The sequence below is a fragment of the Odontesthes bonariensis genome, chromosome 2 (genome assembly GCF_027942865.1).
Source record: "Odontesthes bonariensis isolate fOdoBon6 chromosome 2, fOdoBon6.hap1, whole genome shotgun sequence".
Lineage (NCBI taxonomy): Eukaryota > Metazoa > Chordata > Actinopteri > Atheriniformes > Atherinopsidae > Odontesthes > Odontesthes bonariensis.
This window is the reverse complement of record NC_134507.1, coordinates 1,035,295-1,054,291: the sequence shown is the minus strand read 5'-3', so window position 1 is coordinate 1,054,291 and position 18,997 is coordinate 1,035,295. Positions and strand designations below refer to the sequence as shown.

At 46.5% G+C, this 18,997-nt stretch overlaps 1 protein-coding gene across 5 annotated transcripts in view; it reads right to left on the bottom strand.

Annotated features, from left to right (window-relative positions):
• Positions 1 to 18,997, bottom strand: part of psda (pleckstrin and Sec7 domain containing a) — a 171,662-nt gene that overhangs the window by 85,932 nt on the left and 66,733 nt on the right. For 2 of the 5 annotated variants that reach the window (XM_075473510.1, XM_075473554.1), the window contains 11 exons: positions 18,287 to 18,367; positions 16,574 to 16,686; positions 15,437 to 15,495; positions 15,249 to 15,338; positions 10,124 to 10,167; positions 8,388 to 8,578; positions 8,022 to 8,092; positions 6,880 to 7,037; positions 6,642 to 6,786; positions 6,422 to 6,565; positions 1,525 to 4,325 (listed from right to left, as the gene is read on the bottom strand). The exons of the other annotated variants lie outside the window; for them this stretch is intronic. In XM_075473510.1, the coding sequence (XP_075329625.1) occupies positions 4,008 to 4,325; positions 6,422 to 6,565; positions 6,642 to 6,786; positions 6,880 to 7,037; positions 8,022 to 8,092; positions 8,388 to 8,578; positions 10,124 to 10,167; positions 15,249 to 15,338; positions 15,437 to 15,495; positions 16,574 to 16,686; positions 18,287 to 18,367 (1,414 nt within the window). In that variant the 3' untranslated portion in view covers positions 1,525 to 4,007. Of the gene's footprint in view, positions 1 to 1,524; positions 4,326 to 6,421; positions 6,566 to 6,641; positions 6,787 to 6,879; positions 7,038 to 8,021; positions 8,093 to 8,387; positions 8,579 to 10,123; positions 10,168 to 15,248; positions 15,339 to 15,436; positions 15,496 to 16,573; positions 16,687 to 18,286; positions 18,368 to 18,997 lie in introns of those variants that run through there. 5 annotated transcript variants of the gene reach the window in all.

Genomic DNA, 18,997 nt, shown 5'->3' with positions numbered 1-18,997 from the left:
CCCCACAAGACACATAAAAAAAACACAGGTTCCCACAAGACACATAAACAAACACAGGTCCCCACAAGGCACATAAACAAACACTCGGTCCCCACAAGACACACAAACAAACACTCGGTCCCCACAAGACACACAAACAAATGCAGGTCCCCACAAAGACACATAAAGCTTTGACACAATGGCAGTTTACGTTTTTGGAAGACTACATCTCAGCCAAGGTGTCTCCCTCACTCTGTTTCTCACTCTAATTTCGATACTGCACCAATTTCTCGAACAAATGTCTCTCATGTCCAAAATATCTGTCCGATCTGGACAAAATTTACTTCAAAACTCAGGTATTTTTGTCCTCTTTCACACAAAGTCACACTCATTGAGCTCTGCTTCACATATTTATCACAAATCACCTCTAAGCGCAGAGAGTCGGCCCTCCAGCTGACATTCCGCCCATTATAAACGCCTAAAGTCATAAAATTCAGATGAAAAATTATTTTAAAACTGCCATAAAAAACGAGCCACACATAGTAGCCGAATGGAAATTACACCGCTGGCTTCTGCCGTCTCTTGGGGCGCTGACGGTTTAAGAATTATTCGGATACGACTTCTACTTTTCGAACAGCGACCGTTTCTTCGAGACAGTCGAGTGCAGTCAAAATTATAGTGCGATTTTAAGAAGCCATAGTGAGCGTACATGTCAGACACAGACGAGCCGCACCTGCTCCTGTTACCGGGGCAACGCCTTGTTAGCCTGCTCCTGTTACTAGGGCAACGCCTTGTTAGCCTGCTCTGTTCTAAGACTGCTTATGAGGGCAGAGCCAAGATGGCTGCCCTGTTATAACAGCTTAATGTTATTAATCTGATCTGCTTTTCTCCTTTAAACTGATAGTGAGGGGAAGTTTGAAAATACCCACAATGCAATAGGAAAATGCATTGAAAAGCACTTACCGAGGCCATTTTGAAAATGCCACAAAAGCTGTATTTTAAACAGGACCTTGATATAAATGACATAACTGTCATCAGCAGACATGTCTTAGGAATTTTGGGCCTCGCAGAGGTGCAAAATTCAATGGGAAAATCGATTGAAAAGCACTTAAAGAGCCAAAAATGCCAAAAATTGCCCTATTTTGGAGGCCTCATAACTCAGCCATACAACATCACAGAGACCTCATTCAAAGTTTATGTGACAGGAGACTCAATTTTAACTGAACTAAAGGGTTTGTTGATAGGGCGGGCTGTAGGTTGGCACCCATCAAAATTTCTTCAGAAATTTTCTAGTTTTATATTCATGTTTGAACATGTTTCAGTGAATCTCTGCATCTGTTTCCTGTTTCCATGGAAACAAAGAAAGCTGATCAGGACTCTGGGTCAGAACTGTAACTTCCTATGTTTCCATCCAGGTATTCCTCATGTCGGCCTGAATAAAGCGACAGAGATAAAGTCAGTGAACCCGACATAATTCAGTTTCCCTTCAAACAGCTGAAAGTTCGACAGTTTCTGCAAATGAAAAAAAGACTCAAATGTTTTTGTTTTAAAGTGTTTTTATTGGCTCTAACCTCCAGAACAACAAACATCTGGTCTGTGTTTGACTACAACAAACCTCACAGGAAGTGACAGCATGTACAGCATCGACCGGGTCGGGTCGGCGAGGTGACGGCAGACATTCAGGCCGCCGCCAAGCCGAACAACGACAACAACAAAAAAAAAATACTTTCACAGGAACTAGTTTGTGGTCCGAATAAATAAACAAACAAACGAGTTTTCATCTAAAAGCAAAGTGCGGCTGTATGGCTTCTTCTTCTTATTCTTCTGCGAGTCCAACTTTATTTACAACAAAGAGCCCCGCGTCACAAACCTGTGGTCTGGTTCTGGTTCTGGTTCTGGTTCTGGCTCTGGTTCTGCAGAGATGGAGTTCTGGAGTCCACAGTGACCTTCAGTTTATGTACATAAACCCACATCAGAGCAGAACCAGAACCGGGTTTGTTCTTTAGAGGCTCTGAGAGTCTGTTCCCCGTCTGAAGTCCGTACCGTTAAACCTCTCCCGGACCTCTCAGAACCGGGCCGGCAGCAGGACCCAGAGTTTACGGCTCCATCGGGCAGAGCTGGAAACCACCAGCTGCTCTCTGCCGCCGCCTGGTGGCCGTTTCACGTCACAGCACCACAACTACAGAGGCCCAGGAGGGACAAATCTACCTTCTAAGGTTTTTAATTCTGTGACAACACGACAAACAGGGAGTGTGTGTCAGTGTCCCGGCACTCTGGCGCCCCCCGGTGGCTGCAGGAGGGAACTGCATGACTGTGGAGCTTCAGTCGCTTTTCACTGCAGAACAAAACATCTTAAAACACAAAAGATTCAAACTTCCAGCTTCTTGTTTTCACACACGCACGCACGCACGCACGCACACACACACACGCACACACGCAGACAAATTGGACGGATTCAATCTTTCCAGCAGAGGAAACTACGGAAGCTCATCAAGGACAAAACTTCTGAGTGAAATCTGTTCATTTGTTGGTGATTATTTTCACGATTCGATTAAAATTCGGTTCTGAAAAGTTCTGTTTGCCGGCAGGCAGAATTAAACTAATGAAACCTTTTACACTGAGGTGGTTCCGGTTCTGGTTCTGGTCAAGAAGGGGCTCCTAATCCAGAATCAGTTCTTTGTGTTTCAACTCTCTGGTTCCTGGTTCTGAGAACCTTTTCCATCAGAGGCTGCGTTCTGATGTTTAAGAACCAGAACCAGAACCAGAGAAGCGTCTGACCCAAAGTGAAGAAAAGGAACAGTTTACCGGGCCGAACGCCGCAGATATCTGCCGTCCAGGACAAACCGATGTCCTCCACAGAAGATTCAGACATTTTCTGAGTGGGAAACAGAACCAGAACCTGGTTTAAGTTGGTCCAAAAAAGACAGAAAAGGACCAGTCTGAGGTTTTATTTGTCGTAAACATGGCTAAAGGGGATCTCAGCTAAAACTGGACCGAATCAAGTGAAAACCGAACGTTTAATCAACCAGAAGGAGTTTAAACATTCAGCTCAGATTTCATCTGAACCGCAGAAACCAACAAACGTGTTCAACAAACAGAACCGAACACGATCGATTGGACCATCGACCAATCAGCGATCAATCTCACCGCATTGACTCAGAAGCCAAAAACAAATGACTTCGATTTATTCATCCCCTCCCGCCGTGATCCCACGTGCAACAGCGCCGTGCACGGCTGAAATGAGCCGGAGTTTGAGGTTGTAAAATCAATCGTTTAGAAGGAAAATATTCAAAATTCAATATTTCAGATTTCTGTTGTTACGGAAGATTAGATCAAAGTTTCACAGAAATCTGTTGGTTTCCTGAGCTAGAAAACTTTTTAATTGGTTCTGTATGAATTGGATTAATTGGCTTGTATTGGACTGTATCTTAGAAGCTGAGAGGAGATTTGTTATTATTTATAAATTAAACTGAATTAAATGATCTGATAAACGGATCAATAACTGAGCTGTTTAATCAGAGGTGTTTGGTCACTAATGAACTTCCGTACTTCCTGTTTGTTTCCAGCAGAATGAAACGCACACACACACACACACACACACACACACACGCACACACACACACACACACACACACACACAGACACACACACAGGAGGAGGTGTGTGTGTGTTCCTGTTTGTTTGTTCGGGCTGATCTGATCTGACTCCACAGTCGTCCATTAGCTCCGTCACCACGGCAACACTCCCACACTTGTGGTTGGCACGGCAACCCGGTGGGAGAAGCAGAGCAAAAACGAAGCAAAAAGTTCCTACAAAATATTTGTGACCCCGAAGGCGACACTTCCGGTCTGTCCTTTCAGAACAAAACGCAGACGGACAGGAAGTAAAGCTTTTATTGTGAAAGTCAGCAGCTGCGTGCTGATTGGAGGAGAAAAACCAACGGCTCCGTCCCTGACAAGCGTCTCCTCTCCTGCTGACCTCGAACGTCTCTCAGATCAATCAGGAGGTTAAACTCCGCCTCCTCGCCGTTATGCCGCCTCCTCCTGTCGGCCGCTCTGCTGCTGCAGCTCCAGCTGCTGCCCGCCGCCGTTCTTCCTCCGGCTGCCGTCTTTGGCGCCGCCGCTCTTAGACGCAGAAGTCGAGGACGAGGTGACCTTTAGGCTCTTGGACATCTTGGTCCCGCGGGTCTTGTCCTTGCCGGCGGCGTCCTGGGGCAGCGTGGGGGAGGAGTGCGCCCGCTGCAGGCCGCCGTCGTCAAACAGCCGAGACTCGAAGGCCGCCAGGTCCTCGTCTCCGTTGGAGAGCTTCGCTCGCATCAGCATGGCGTACGTACCGTAGCGCGTTTTCTGTAAGAGAGAGACGGGAGAAGGTCAGGCGCCACGAATCAAACGGAGCTCAGAGCGAGCAGCAGCCTGTTGCTGAAACTCTGTGTTCTGACACGTCGTCTGTTCGACACTCTGATCCGGGGACAGAAGGAGCCCCAGACCTCAGAGACTCAAACACAGTGAACATCCTCCACCGACACTTTGCTGAGTTTTGTTGTCTTCGAGTGTAAACGCATCGATTATAAATCCACTGGAACAGAACGCCGGCGGCCGAGGAAAGCAGCAGAAACGTTTCTGCATTAAAGCAGCGCCTCAGCAGCAGGCTGCAGGCGGCCGTTTCCATGGATTCATGCTGTCGACCATCTGCAGCTGCCGCTCAGACTCAGACCAGAATGTGTTTTTCCATCTTCAGATTCAGTGTTGCTGAGCCCCACATCTCTGATAAAAAAACACCCGACTGTCCTCCCACAGTCTTCATCTGTCCTCAAACTCAGCTTTAAGGTTCCCCCGGTTAAAGGAAATGATTGATTTATTGATTATGTTCACTTTAAAGCTGCTCAGAACTGAACTAACTCTGGTTCTGCCTCAGATTCTGGGTTTATGTTCATGTTGGAACATGTTTCAGTGAATCTCTGCAGCTGTTACCATGGAAACATCTGCAGATATTCACTTTAAAGCTGCTCAGAACTGAACTAACTCTGGTTCTGCCTCAGATTCTGGGTTTATGTTCATGTTGGAACATGTTTCAGTGAATATCTGCAGCTGTTACCATGGAAACATCTGCAGATATTCACTTTAAAGCTGCTCAGAACTGAACTAACTCTGGTTCTGCCTCAGATTCTGGGTTTATGTTCATGTTGGAACATGTTTCAGTGAATCTCTGCAGCTGTTACCATGGAAACATCTGCAGATATTCACTTTAAAGCTGCTCAGAACTGAACTAACTCTGGTTCTGCCTCAGATTCTGGGTTTATGTTCATGTTGGAACATGTTTCAGTGAATATCTGCAGCTGCTTCCTGTTTTTTATGGAAATAAATAAAGAAATGAAGCTGATCGGGACCTTTGGACTGTAATAAAAGTCAATAAGGAATCCACAACTTACAGCCCCCCTTTTTATTATGTCACAGACATTTCATGAATAAAATCATCCATTCCTGATCTGCTTTGAGTCTGCAGAGAACCACTGAAGGTCTCAGAAAGATGAGGTCAGAACCAACCAGCTGATGTGAACCTGCTCTGAGAAACTGATTAAATGGAAGCTAACGTGCTCAGGAGACATTAGCTCAGTGTAGTTGGAGAATTCAGACGGCACAAAGCGGAGCGAGAAGCTAACTTGATGGCTCCTGGTCGAATGGGAGCAAACCGCAGAAGACACTAGCATGAGGAGCATCGTGCTAGCCCACGTGCTAGCACAGCTAACACGTGGGCTAAACTTGCCGGCCAAAGAAACTACAAAAACTAGATTGGCCCAGAAACAGGCTAGCTGTGAGCTAACAGAGCAGACTGTAATCCTCTGATGAACAAGGACGAGCACGGTCGACAGCTAGCTCACATGCTAGCCCACATGCTAGCTCACATGCTAGCTCACATGCTAGCTCACATGCTAGCCCATTTCCTGGTCCCCTGTAGTGGGCAGCTTCTGTGGCGGTTTACTTTCGGCAGTCTTCGCTTGGCCTCACTTCTGCTGTGTGCCGCTAGACGAGGAACTCGAGTACGTCCATAAGCTGTTCTTGTTAGGAGCTCTGGGCTAACTGTTAGCTTTGTTAGCTTTGGGAGCTAACAACTCCTGTGTTGTTGAAAGCATTTAAAGCACCTGATATAATTCCTTCCATGTTCTTAGAAATGCCTTTCTGGTTCAAAGATAAGAGTTTTCCTCAACACTAAACAGTGGGCGTGGGGCCAGATTAGCATATTAGCATGTTCATAGATCCCCATTCACTTAGGCATTAAAAAGGCAGAAGATTTATAAGAATTGGCTTCCTGTGGTTGCTGCTGCACGGTCGCCTTTCCGTCTGACCTCTGACCTCCAGCAGCTTCCTGTCTCTGAACTACAGACTCGTGTTTCCCGACTCTAAACGGATCTTCCTCTGTGGTGTTCGCATCTGAACCCGCTCACCTCAAACTCCAGGTACTCCTTACGGAGCTTCTGCTCCTCCAGCTCACGACCTTTCACCTTCCGGTCCGGCGTGGAGGCGGCGGCTTCCACCAGCTCGGAGGAAATGGCCCTGAAGCGGTTCTCGTGGGATTTGACCTGCTCCTCCTGTCGGACAGACGAGGAAACCTTTGAGTCTGATGAAAGCTCTGACAGATGTGACAGATGTGGGCTCTGCTGGTACCTGCGACAGCTTGGTGTTGGACCCCGGCAGCAGAGGGCGGCTGAACCGCTTCTGGGAGCCGATCGCCGCCGGGAACGGGGGCGCGGAAAACATGGCCGCCACCACGTTAATGCGAGTGATCCAGGACTGCATCTGCTCTGCGTTCCTTCAGGAAGAAACACGATGACAGAGTTTAAACCTGCACTAAGAAGAAGTTAAACACCGAGGAAGAAGAGGAAGAAGAAGAAGAGCGGCTTACGGCGCCTGGAACAGGAAGACCCTCCAGTCGGCGGTCCGCAGGTAGAACACGTTCGGCCTCTTGCTGTAATCTGCTGCTCTCATGGCCAGAGAGTGATGGATGGACACGGCGTTCTTCACGTCCTCCTCCGTCAGCTCGCGCTCCGCACGGTACTCGTCCTGCAGAGCATGTGACCGGCATCATGTGACCGGCATCATGTGACCGGCATCATGTGACCGGCATCATGTGACCGGCATCATGTGACCGGCATCATGTGACCAACACTTTAACAAATCTCTGGTTTCTCCATGACATGGATCCTTCTTTATTTCACCGATAAGTTTAAGTTAAAGTTTCTTGTTCGTCAAAATACTTAAAATTCCCCCAAAATGTAAAGAAGTTCATTTAAAAAATATGAACAACATCTATCCCTTCAATGAATTTTTAAAAAGAAGATTTAAATTTCTTGTAGAAAACTGTTATAATTGCAAAAACGAATCTGGAAACAACAGAACACCTATTTTATGAACGTGAGAAATCTCTCCATGTCTTATTATCGTCCAGTTCCATAAACACAGATTTCTGCTCTTTTCCTAAAACATCCAAGTAGGTGTAATCCTCAAAGATAAAAAAAAACAGAGTTCTTGGTAAATAGCCTCATCATTATCACTAAATATTATATTCACAAGTGTCCATATGCCAAACCCGCCTTCATGGCTCGCATTAAAAATGATCCTTCTTACAAAACTGTCTGAAACATAAAAATAATCCCCATGCAGATAAATTATACTCATAGCCAATCTTAACCTGTCCTAAGCCCCTGTAACTGTTTAGAATGGACTTACCTTTTCTTTTCTCCTTGCTTTTTATTATTTATTATCCCTTTTTTATCTTGTGCATCTAAGATCTTTCAATGTTTATTTTTCTATTAGAGATAGCCCACACTACAATCATTTATTTTCCTTAAATTTGTACTATATGAGGAGGTGTGAATATGTGAAGTTAAAAAAAACAAAACTGTTTACTTTTGAGTATGTCATTGTTCTGTCAATGTGACATGTTTAAATAAATAAAAAAAAAATAATAATTTTTAAAAAAGTTTCTTGTTTGTTTCCACCATTTCAAACAGAGAGGCTTCTGGGAAATGTGGTCCAGATGTTTACCTTCTGCAGGTAGAGCACCAGACCCTTCAGCATGGCGTAGAACGTCTTCCACCCCCTCTTACCCCGCGGCGCTGCAACAAGCAAGGCATGATGGGATATCAGGAAGCATCACCTGAAGTAACGTCCTGATAAACAGCTCAAAAGTAAACTTCAGAAGTTTAGAAGCAACAAACTACAGTTTAAGAGCTGCTGACATTAAAACGATGACAGCACCGAAGAAGAAGTTTAACAAACCAACACCGACAGTGTTGGTGCTGCTTCGGTTCTCTTCTTCTGTGCAAATTAAAGATTTTATCAGGACAGAAGAAGAAAGAAGTTCATGATAAAAAATGAAAAGAGGAACAACGAGGAGCAGGAGGGTCGTACTTCTCTTCCCGTCGGGGTCGGCGTGGACTTTGCGAACCAGGAAGCCGCTCTTGTACAGCTCGCCATCGGCCTGATGGGCGACGCCCACCAGAGGGTTTCCACCACTCCCGATGCGCCTCATGGTGTGGGAGGCGGAGTCTGTGCGGACGTCAGCCAGCTCCGACATGGACTTCCTCAACTCCTCCTCATCACTGCAGCAGATCAACAAAAGAGAAGAAATGTTGTCGTTCAGTTTGAAGTTAAACTAGAAAATTTCTGAAGAAATTTTGATGGGTGCCAATCTACTGCCCGCCCTATCAACAAACCCTTTAGTTCAGTTAAAGCCGAGAGTCTCCTGTCACATATAAACTTTGAATGAGATCTCTGTGATGTCGTATGGCTGAGTTATGAGAACTCCAAAATAGGGCAGTTTTTGACGTTTTTGGCTCGTTAAGTGCTTTTCAATCGATTTTCCCATTGAATTTTGGGCCTCGAGGGCAGCCATCTTGGCTCTGCCCTCATAAGCAGTCTCAGAACAGAGCAGGCTAACAAGGCGTTGCCCCGGTAACAGGAGCAGGTGCAGCTCGTCTGTGTCTCTGACATGTACGCTCACTATGGCTTCTTAAAATCGCACTATAATTTTGACTGCACTCGACTGTCTCGAACAAACGGTCGCTGTTCGAAAAGTAAAAGTCGTATCCGAATAATTCTTGAACCGTCAGCGCCCCAAGAGACGGCAGAAGCCAGCGGTGTAATTTCCATTCGGCTACTATGTGGGGCTTGTTTTTTATGGCAGTTTTAAAATAAATTTTCACCTGAATTTCATGATTTCAGGCGTTTACAATGGGCGGAATGTCAGCTGGAGGGCCGACTCTCTGCGCTCAGAAGCGATTTGTGATAAATCTGTGTGGCAGAGCTCAATGAGTGTGACTTTGGGTGAAAGAGGACAAAAATACCTACGTTTTGAAGTTAAATTTGTCCAGATCGGGCAGATATTTTGGACATGAGAGACATTTCTTCTAGGAATTGATGCAGTATCGAATTTAGAGTGAGAAACAGAGTGAGAGAGACACCTCGGCTGAGATGTAGTCTTCCTAAAATGTAAACTGCCGTTGTGTCAAAGCTGTATTATGTATCAACAAACCCTTTGGTTCAGTTAAAGCCGAGAGTCTCCTGTCACATATAAACTTTGAATGAGGTCTGTGTTATGCTTTATGGCTGAGTTATAAAGCCTCTAAAATAGGGCTGTTTTTGGCTCGTTATGTGCTTTTAAATGCATTTTCCCATCCACGATTTTCCAACTTTTTCCCATTTTGCCGGAATTCCTTTCGACTAATGAGAGCCAAACGGAATAGCGCACTATTCCCGATCAATGTGCATGCAGCGGTGTGCTTTTTACGCCGGTCGGACCATCGCTGCCAGACTAGTAGCGCGCCGAACTTTAGGGCGGAAACAGGAGAATAATAAGAGTCTGGCAACAGAGTAATATGTGTGTCTAATGCCTTCGGCATTGGGACCCATAAATAATCTATCGGCAGAAACTCATTAAATTTTATTATTATTTAATAAATGATGACAAATGACGATGACAAATGAGGAACAGAAGCTGAACGCAAACAAACAGCGAAGCGGGGCGTTGGGATGCTGACCTGTAATTACAGCCGGGAAAGAAGCAGGGGACGGTTACCACGGCAACAGAGGCTTAAATAAGACCCACAGTTTAAACACACACTTCACACGTGGAAATTCACACTTACATGGTCCACTGCAGCTTCTCGTTCTTGATGGAGTTGTACAGCGTCTGCAGAGACAACACACGTGCACACACACACGTGCACACACACACATACACACACACACACACACACACACACACGTGCACAGCGTCAGCATCACTCAGGACTTCTTCAGGGTTTATCTGAGCTCAGCTCCTCTGCAGACGTCTGATAACAGATTACAGACGTGATTTATCTGAATTAAAGTGTCTTCATGTTCAAAGTGTTCCAGTAAACTGGTGAGGAAGGAGAAAAAGGAGTGGACGGGGCTTTCAAAGGGTCGACCAGGTGGTGGTGATGGGGAAAAGGTGGAGGTGGATGGGGCTCAGGGGGGTCTGAATGGAAGCAGTGATGAGGACTGGGTTTCTCTGAATACTGATGAAGTACCAGGGAGCAGACAGTCCAGGGACAGAACCAGGACAAATAGACTAAAAGAGTGCTTCTGTCCAACTACTGTCAGAGTCAGAAATGCCTCCTTAGGGTGAAGTGCCATATTGTCTTTAAATTATTTTTTATATTGTTTTTCTATTTAGTATTTATACTTCTTTTTTATATAGTACATACTGTCCCTTTATAGTTATATTGTTATACGTCTGCACTGAAAGGCCTGCACCTTACTTTTTGTTGTACTCGTTACAATGACAACAAAGAAAATCTGAATCTGAAATCTTTGGACCCTTAGGAGCCTTTGAACCTTTTGGAGCCTTTGAACCCTTTTGGACCCTTTGGACCCCTTGAACCCTTTGGGACCCTTTGGACCCCTTGAACCCTTTGGGACCCTTTGGACCCCTTGAACCCTTTGGGACCCTTTGGACCCTTTGAACCCTTTGAACCTTTTGGACCCTTTGGACCCCTTGAACCCTTTGGGACCCTTTGGACCCTTTGAACCTTTTGGACCCCTTGAACCCTTTGGGACCCTTTGGACCCTTTGAACCCTTTGGACCCCTTGAACCCTTTGGACCCCTTGAACCCTTTGGGACCCTTTGGACCCTTTGAACCTTTTGGACCCTTTGGACCCCTTGAACCCTTTGGGACCCTTTGGACCCCTTGAACCCTTTGGGACCCTTTGGACCCTTTGAACCCTTTGGACCCTTTGAACCCTTTGGACCCTTTGGACCCTTTGAACCCTTTGAACCCTTTGAACCTTTTGGACCCTTTGGACCCCTTGAACCCTTTGGGACCCTTTGGACCCCTTGAACCCTTTGGGACCCTTTGAACCCTTTGGACCCCTTGAACCCTTTGGACCCTTTGGACCCTTTGAACCTTTTGGACCCTTTGAACCCTTTTGGACCCTTTGGACCCCTTGAACCCTTTGGGACCCTTTGGACCCTTTGGACCCCTTGAACCCTTTGGACGCTTTGGGACCCTTTGAACCCTTTGGACCCCTTGAACCCTTTGGACCCCTTGAACCCTTTGGGACCCTTTGGACCCTTTGGACCCCTTGAACCCTTTGAACCCTTTGAACCCTTTGGACCCTTTGGGACTCGTCCGCGCTCCTCTAACCTGCAAACAGATTTCAAACGTGTTCATTTCCAGCTTCTACCTTCTTCTTGCGGCTCTGTTTGTGCTGCTGTCCGTCCTGAGACTTCCCCAGCAGGTCCGGGAAGGCCAGCGGCTTCAGGGAGCGGGACCGGGGCGCTCTGGGATACCTGTAGGTGTCCGAGTCCCTCGAGTCCCGCCCACTCCGGACCGAGCAGAGCGAACGTGACCGCATGCGGCCCGATGAGTGGATGCTGTTGACGCCGATCATGGCGGTGGAACAGTTCAACGTCCGACTGAGACCGAACCGCAGAGGTTCGAAGGTATTCTCTCTTTTTAAAGGTTTCAAACCCCAAAAATCTGTGAAAAATGATGCTTTAAATCCCATCAACAGGAGGTCGGCCTCTGGTTTCTGGTTCTGATCCGGCAGAGGAGGAGGTGAGGAACAGTCTGATGACGGCTGGTTTGGTCCTCAGAGGAGCTGCTGCGTTATGGATCCGATTCTGTTCATGATGCATAAAAACAGAGCAGCTTCCTCCGGTTCTGAGTCCTGCAGAACCCAACAGAACCTGAACTGATCCTGTTATTCTGCAGCCTGAAGTCAAACTGGGGTGAAAAATGTTCTGAACGATGATCAATAAAAATCCGTCAGGATGATAAAATCAGATCTTTCTCAGAATTATTGATCAGAACCTTATTATGACTTTTTTCCTTATTTTAAAACATTTATCAATAACTCGTTAAAATAAGAAGTTTTTTTTAATCTGAAGTTGGAAAAATAAAATGTATTTTAGGTCTCAGAAAAACTGATATAATATGATATATATTCAACTAATATTTCATATTTAGTTCATTTAACTAACTTTTTTCAGTTTACTGAGAAGAAACTGATTATCTGATGGATTAATCTGTACCTAATCGATTAGTCTGTATCTAATCGATTAATCTGTATCTGATGGATTATTCTGTATCTAATCGATTATTCTGTATCTAATCGATTATTCTGTATCTAATCGATTAATCTGTATCTGATCGATTATTCTGTATCTGATCGTATCTGATTGATTATCTGATTGATTATCTGATCGATTATTCTGATGGAAGAATCTGAATCCAACGCTGCTGTCAGAGTCTCCTCCTGTTGGCGTCTCGTTGAACAGACGCTCCAAACTGTCCCGGCGCCGCGTTCCGGTCGTCTCCCCGACGATCCGCCGCCAGCGACACGCAAAAAGCCCAAAACGGCGAGCTGCTGCTTCGCCTCCTGATGCAGCGGCGAGGAGAATCCCTACGACTCAAATAAAGCTGCGTGACGGAGATCTGTGCCGCCTCCAAAACAGAGAAGAAGAAGAAAAGGAGGCGAGCGAGCGAGCACACCCACACAGGCAGACAGAGAGAGGGGGAGAGCACCCCTAAACTGACGTCAGCGCCCGGATGGAGAGATGAAGGAGGGATGGAGGGATGGAGGGTTAGAGAGGTGGGGAGGAGAGGAGGGATGAGCTCATGGGGAGAAAGAAAGAAAGAAAGTTTGTACTGTTGCTCTCCAAAAAGAGGAAGAGTCCTCCTCCTCCTCCTCCTCAGGTGTTTGTCCTCTAACTTCCGCCCTGCTCTTCTTCTCCTCCTCTGTTTGCTGCTCTTCTTCTCCTCCTCTGTTTGGAGAATCCCTCCGTCCTCCTCGGCTGAGACTCTGAACTGTTGAGGACCGTTTGCCCTCCTCCTCCTCCTCCTCTTCTTCTCTCTACTTTTCCTCGCTCTCGCAATGCGCATTTTCTCTGAGCTGAAGCAGCCAATCAGAGCGCAGGGATGGGAGCTACGGCCCGCCCCCAGCTCTCCTCTGAGCTGTCAATCAAGCAGGATCCACGGGAGCTGAATGTGAACGCAGCCGAGAGACGGCGAGCGGCAGGAATGTTAACGATCCGTTTCTGATTCATCAATAACTGACGGATCAATACTCTGAGCTGTTCAGGAAACACGTTTAAAACCGTTTTATTTACACGCTTCAGGTTTTATTCCATTTTATTCAGAGGAAAAACTTGGATTTTAATAGTTTTACGGAATATTTCATTCAATATTTTCATTATTTCAGAAGTTTTTTAGCTTCTTCATCTTAAAATATTTGTTTTTTACGCGTTTATTTATTATTTAACTAATATTAAATAAACATTAAATTTGCTGTGGTTCAAATAAAGGAAATAAAATACTTAATGTTTTTTTGTTAAATATTTTATGTTGTAATTATTCTACACAACAAAAACATTTTTCTATTATTTATTTATTGTTTGTTTACTGAGTTATTCTATGAATTTATTCTGAGCAAATCTTTCTCAAATCTTCCAACAGAAACGATTAGATTAAATCAAATAACATAATCTGCCTGAATTAATTAAATTTTTGTTATTTGGAGGTTGTTTTCTTTGAGCCGGCTCAGAGTCGTTTCAGTCCGATGATCTCAAACTAAAACCAGACTAAAGAAGGTTCAGAACAACAAACCAGCCGAGTCCTCGCAGCGACACAAAGATGCTAACAAACAAACTTCAATGAGTCACAGGCTGTGTTCCAAACCGCATACTACTCCTACTACTCCTACTAACCTTCTGAGTTAGTATGCCAGTTTGAGTAAGCAGAAGTTCCCGGATGCATACTAGATTCTCCTAAATGTTGGGTATGCATCATGAGGTTACTACTCATACTCAAACTACCCAAGATGCAACGTAACGTGACGTCGCAGATCGTCATTTCCTGTCAAAACGGCAGTTTCAAGCTAGCTACAACGAGGGTAGGTTCACTTCCTGTTTTCAAAACAAAAGCACCAATTGTATCCTAATGGCTTTCCCTATGATAAAAGGCAACGGGTATTTTATTTTGTGAAAATAACCGGAAGTGCGTTAGCTCACTGCGGCTAGCTTTAGTAGCGCCGAATTTGTGGGAACAAAATTGGAAACAGCCGGTATTTTGTCAGGTTTTCAACACGTTGGGGATCTAAACGACCATGAAGCACTGTCTCAGAGGCCATTGTCCTTGATAATGCGATGGAAAGTTTATCAGCCAGCCTAAACAGTTTCCACAGTCTCCTCAGGAAGGGGAGGGAGCACATAGGGCAGAGCGTCTTATTTACATAGCATCCAGGAGAAGTTGCAGCTGGCAGCCAAGGCCAGCACTCTTAAATTCACTCTTAGATCCATCATTCTTAAATTCGTACGATATGTAAAGAGAGGCTCCAAAAGACAAAACTCAGAGAGAAATGCGTCCTCCTTCACCGAGAGCAAGAACAGTGCTCTGTGGGGACATTTTGATACCTGAAGACTGTAGCTGTAAACGGCCGTTTGAGGCTTCAGGTTCAGGTTCAGGTCGGATCACAGGTACCCTAACCCTAAAGACGGACACATAGATGTGGAACTGGCCCTAACCCTAAAGACGGACACATAGATGTGGAACTGGCCCTAACCCTAAAGACGGACACATAGATGTGGAACTGGCCCTAACCCTAAAGACGGACACATAGATGTGGAACTGGCCCTAACCCTAAAGACGGACACATAGATGTGGAACTGGCCCTAACCCTAAAGACGGACACATAGATGTGGAACTGGCCCTAACCCTGAAGACGGACACATAGATGTGGAACTGGTACCTTGAGCAGATCTTTGGGGAAGTCTTTTCCATCATTGAGTCCTTCCAGGTTGGAGACGAACTGGCTGCAGGACATCCTCTTCCCCACGTTCTGAAACACACAGATGTGATGCTTAGTGACCAAATATGGAGTTCCTGTTCAGGTGAGTCTGTCATCGTAAATTCATTTAAATATAAAATGAGACTCACGTTTCCATGAAGGTCCGTGTTCAGCAACATGACCGCACACGTCAGGGTGTGGACGCTGTCTGAGACAGGTGAGAAAGACAGGTGAGACAGGTGAGAGGGAGACAGGTGAGGCAGGTGAGAGGGAGACAGGTGAGAGGGAGACAGGTGAGGCAGGTGAGACAGGTGAAAGGGAGACAGAGGTGAGACAGGTGAGAGGGAGACAGGTGAGGCAGGTGTGAGGGAGACAGGTGAGGCTGGTGAGAGGGAGACAGGTGAGGCAGGTGAGAGGGAGACAGGTGAGGCAGGTGAGAGGGAGACATTTGAGACAGGTGAGAGGGAGACAGGTGAGGCTGGTGAGAGGGAGACAGGTGAGGCAGGTGAGAGGGAGACAGGTGAGGCTGGTGAGAGGGAGACAGGTGAGGCAGGTGAGAGGGAGACAGGTGAGAGGGAGACAGGTGAGGCAGGTGAGACAGGTGAGAGGGAGACAGAGGTGAGACAGGTGAGAGGGAGACAGGTGAGGCAGGTGTGAGGGAGACAGGTGAGGCTGGTGAGAGGGAGACAGGTGAGAGGGAGACAGGTGAGGCAGGTGAGACAGGTGAAAGGGAGACAGAGGTGAGACAGGTGAGAGGGAGACAGGTGAGGCAGGTGTGAGGGAGACAGGTGAGGCTGGTGAGAGGGAGACAGGTGAGGCAGGTGAGAGGGAGACAGGTGAGGCAGGTGAGAGGGAGACATTTGAGACAGGTGAGAGGGAGACAGGTGAGGCTGGTGAGAGGGAGACAGGTGAGGCAGGTGAGAGGGAGACAGGTGAGGCTGGTGAGAGGGAGACAGGTGAGGCAGGTGAGAGGGAGACAGGTGAGGCAGGTGAGACAGGTGAGAGGGAGACAGAGGTGAGACAGGTGAGAGGGAGACAGGTGAGGCAGGTGTGAGGGAGACAGGTGAGGCTGGTGAGAGGGAGACAGGTGAGGCAGGTGAGAGGGAGACAGGTGAGGCAGGTGAGAGGGAGACATTTGAGACAGGTGAGAGACAGACAGGTGAGACAGAGACAAGTGAGAGGGAGACAGGTAAAAGAGAGACAGGTGAGACAGGTGAGAAGGAGACAGGTAAGAGGGAGACGGGTGAGAGGGAGACGGGTGAGACAGGTGAGAAGGAGACAGGTACCTTCTGTGGACACACTCTCGGGATTACACTTTCTGTATCTCCTTGAAAAATGTGCGAGGACTCGTTCTCTCTCCTGAGTTTCTCCCATCAGAGCAAACTGCATCAGAAAGGACCTGAAAAACAGCACACTGCTAGTTAAACTAGTTAAACTCTGAGTAAAGTTAAATCAAACATGTTCGACAACAGGTGCTTAAAACAGGCTACAAGACTGAACTCTGTTTACTGAACGGTAGAGTTTGACTGTTGGATTTTCTGTTCGTGAAGAAGAATATCTGAGGTGAACAAAATGACTCCAGCCCCCCAACCGAGGTGTTAGCGTTGTTAATAACCAGCACCGAGGTGTTAGCGTTGTTAATAACCAACACCGAGGTGTTAGCGTTGTTAATAACCAGCACCGAGGCGTGAGCGTTGTTAATAACCAGCACCGAGGCGTGAGCGTTGTTAATAACCGGCACCGAGGCGTTAGCGTTGTTAATAACCGGCACCGAGGCGTTAGCGTTGTTAATAACCGGCACCGAGGCGTTAGCGTTGTTAATAACCGGCACCGAAGTGTTAGCGTTGTTAATAACCGGCACCGAAGTGTTAGCGTTGTTAATAACCGGCACCGAAGTGTTAGCGTTGTTAATAACCGGCACCGAAGTGTTAGCGTTGTTAATAACCGGCACCGAAGTGTTAGCGTTGTTAATAACCGGCACCGAAGTGTTAGCGTTGTTAATAACCAGCTCCGAAGTGTTAGCGTTGTTAATAACCAGCAGCGAGGCGTTAGCGTTGTTAATAACCGGCACCGAGGGGTTAGCGTTGTTAATAACTGGCACCGAAGTGTTAGCGTTGTTAATAACCAGCAGCGAGGCGTTAGCGTTGTTAATAACCGGCACCGAGGGGTTAGCGTTGTTAATAACCGGCACCGAAGTGTTAGCGTTGTTAATAACCAGCAGCGAGGCGTTAGCGTTGTTAATAACCGGCACCGAGGGGTTAGCGTTGTTAATAACTGGCACCGAGGCGTTAGCGTTGTTGGTAACCAGCACAGAGGCGTTAGTATTGTTAATAACCAGCAGAGGCGTTAGCGTTGTTAATAACCAGCACCGAGGCGTTAGCGTTGTTAATAACCAGCACCGAGGTGTTAGCGTTGTTAATAACCAGCACTCCAGAGGTCTAACTCTAAGGTTTTTGGATCTCCACCAACACCCGCCTCGTTTTCCCACCTGGCAGCTGAAAACAGTTTGTCACAGCTGGACTGACTGCTCCCCTCCCCCGCTGGCGTCCTCAAGTCGCCTCAGATGGACAAACCCGCCATGAGAATGTAAATTACACAGTTTGATCATTTCGGTCACTTGGTCAAAAGCTGGAATTTGACCAAAGTATTCCACATCTGCAGCTTGAGTTTACAGCCTCAGTTTGTGGTTCTGTGGTTGATTAAATATTCTTCTGTGATACGTCAAACTCAGAGAAAGTGTTTCAGCTTTACTCATATTATATAAATTCATATTGAAAGCCTACTGCTCCCCAGATTACCCTGTTTTCCCAAACTCTGAACGGGAAGAAGCCAGTTTCAGTTTGAGCATTCCTTCATATCAAAGTTTATCAAAAACCTTCCGAGTATGAGGATGACTTCAAAATGAGAACAGATCAGAAAATAAGACTTTATCTCCGGTTATTAACCATTTAACTGACTCATCCCCCTTTTGTCTTGATAAATGAATGGGTGGAACTGACCTGAGCGCCTGGTCGATGGTCAGACCGGTGAAGTTAAAGTGACTGAGATACTCTTCTGCCACCATCTGGCTGAACTCGTTACTGCAGAGAGAAACAGGCAGCGTTAAGTCATTTACAGCACATCCATCCTTATCTAACAGCATCTCTGACGGTGTGCAGATCCTGGATTCAACAGCAGCTCCAGCGGCCTCCAGCAGGGGGCAGCATCCTGGACTCAGATCAGTTCCTGCAGCCTTGAGACTCCTTCCAGTCTTGCAGTAATCATGTCTCAGATATATTTTGGGCCCAGACTGCGAGGCCTTAAAGTCAGTTCTAAATTTAACTGGAAGTCAGAGCAGCAGAAACACGTTCTCTGCTGGGTTTTGGCTGGTCCGACTGTTTCCAGTTGTAACGCTCTCCTCCCAAACATGGCCGAGCCTCTCCGAGTCCCGCTGGGACAGAAAGCTTCTCACTTTAGCTGTGAAACCATTTAAATCCTCATCAGTGGAAGATTCTGGATGTGCTGGTGTTTACTGCTCCAGAATCTCAGTAAATCAGGCTGATTTTTATACATATACTTTAGTTTATTTGAATTTAGTTGTGTTTATTCAGTGTTTTACGTTCATGCCTGTAGGACTGAGTGTAAAACACATGGGGTCACCTGAACAGCAGCATGAAGCATGTGCAGGTGGAAAAAGAGGGGCCCCAGACTTGATCTTTGTGGGACTCCGT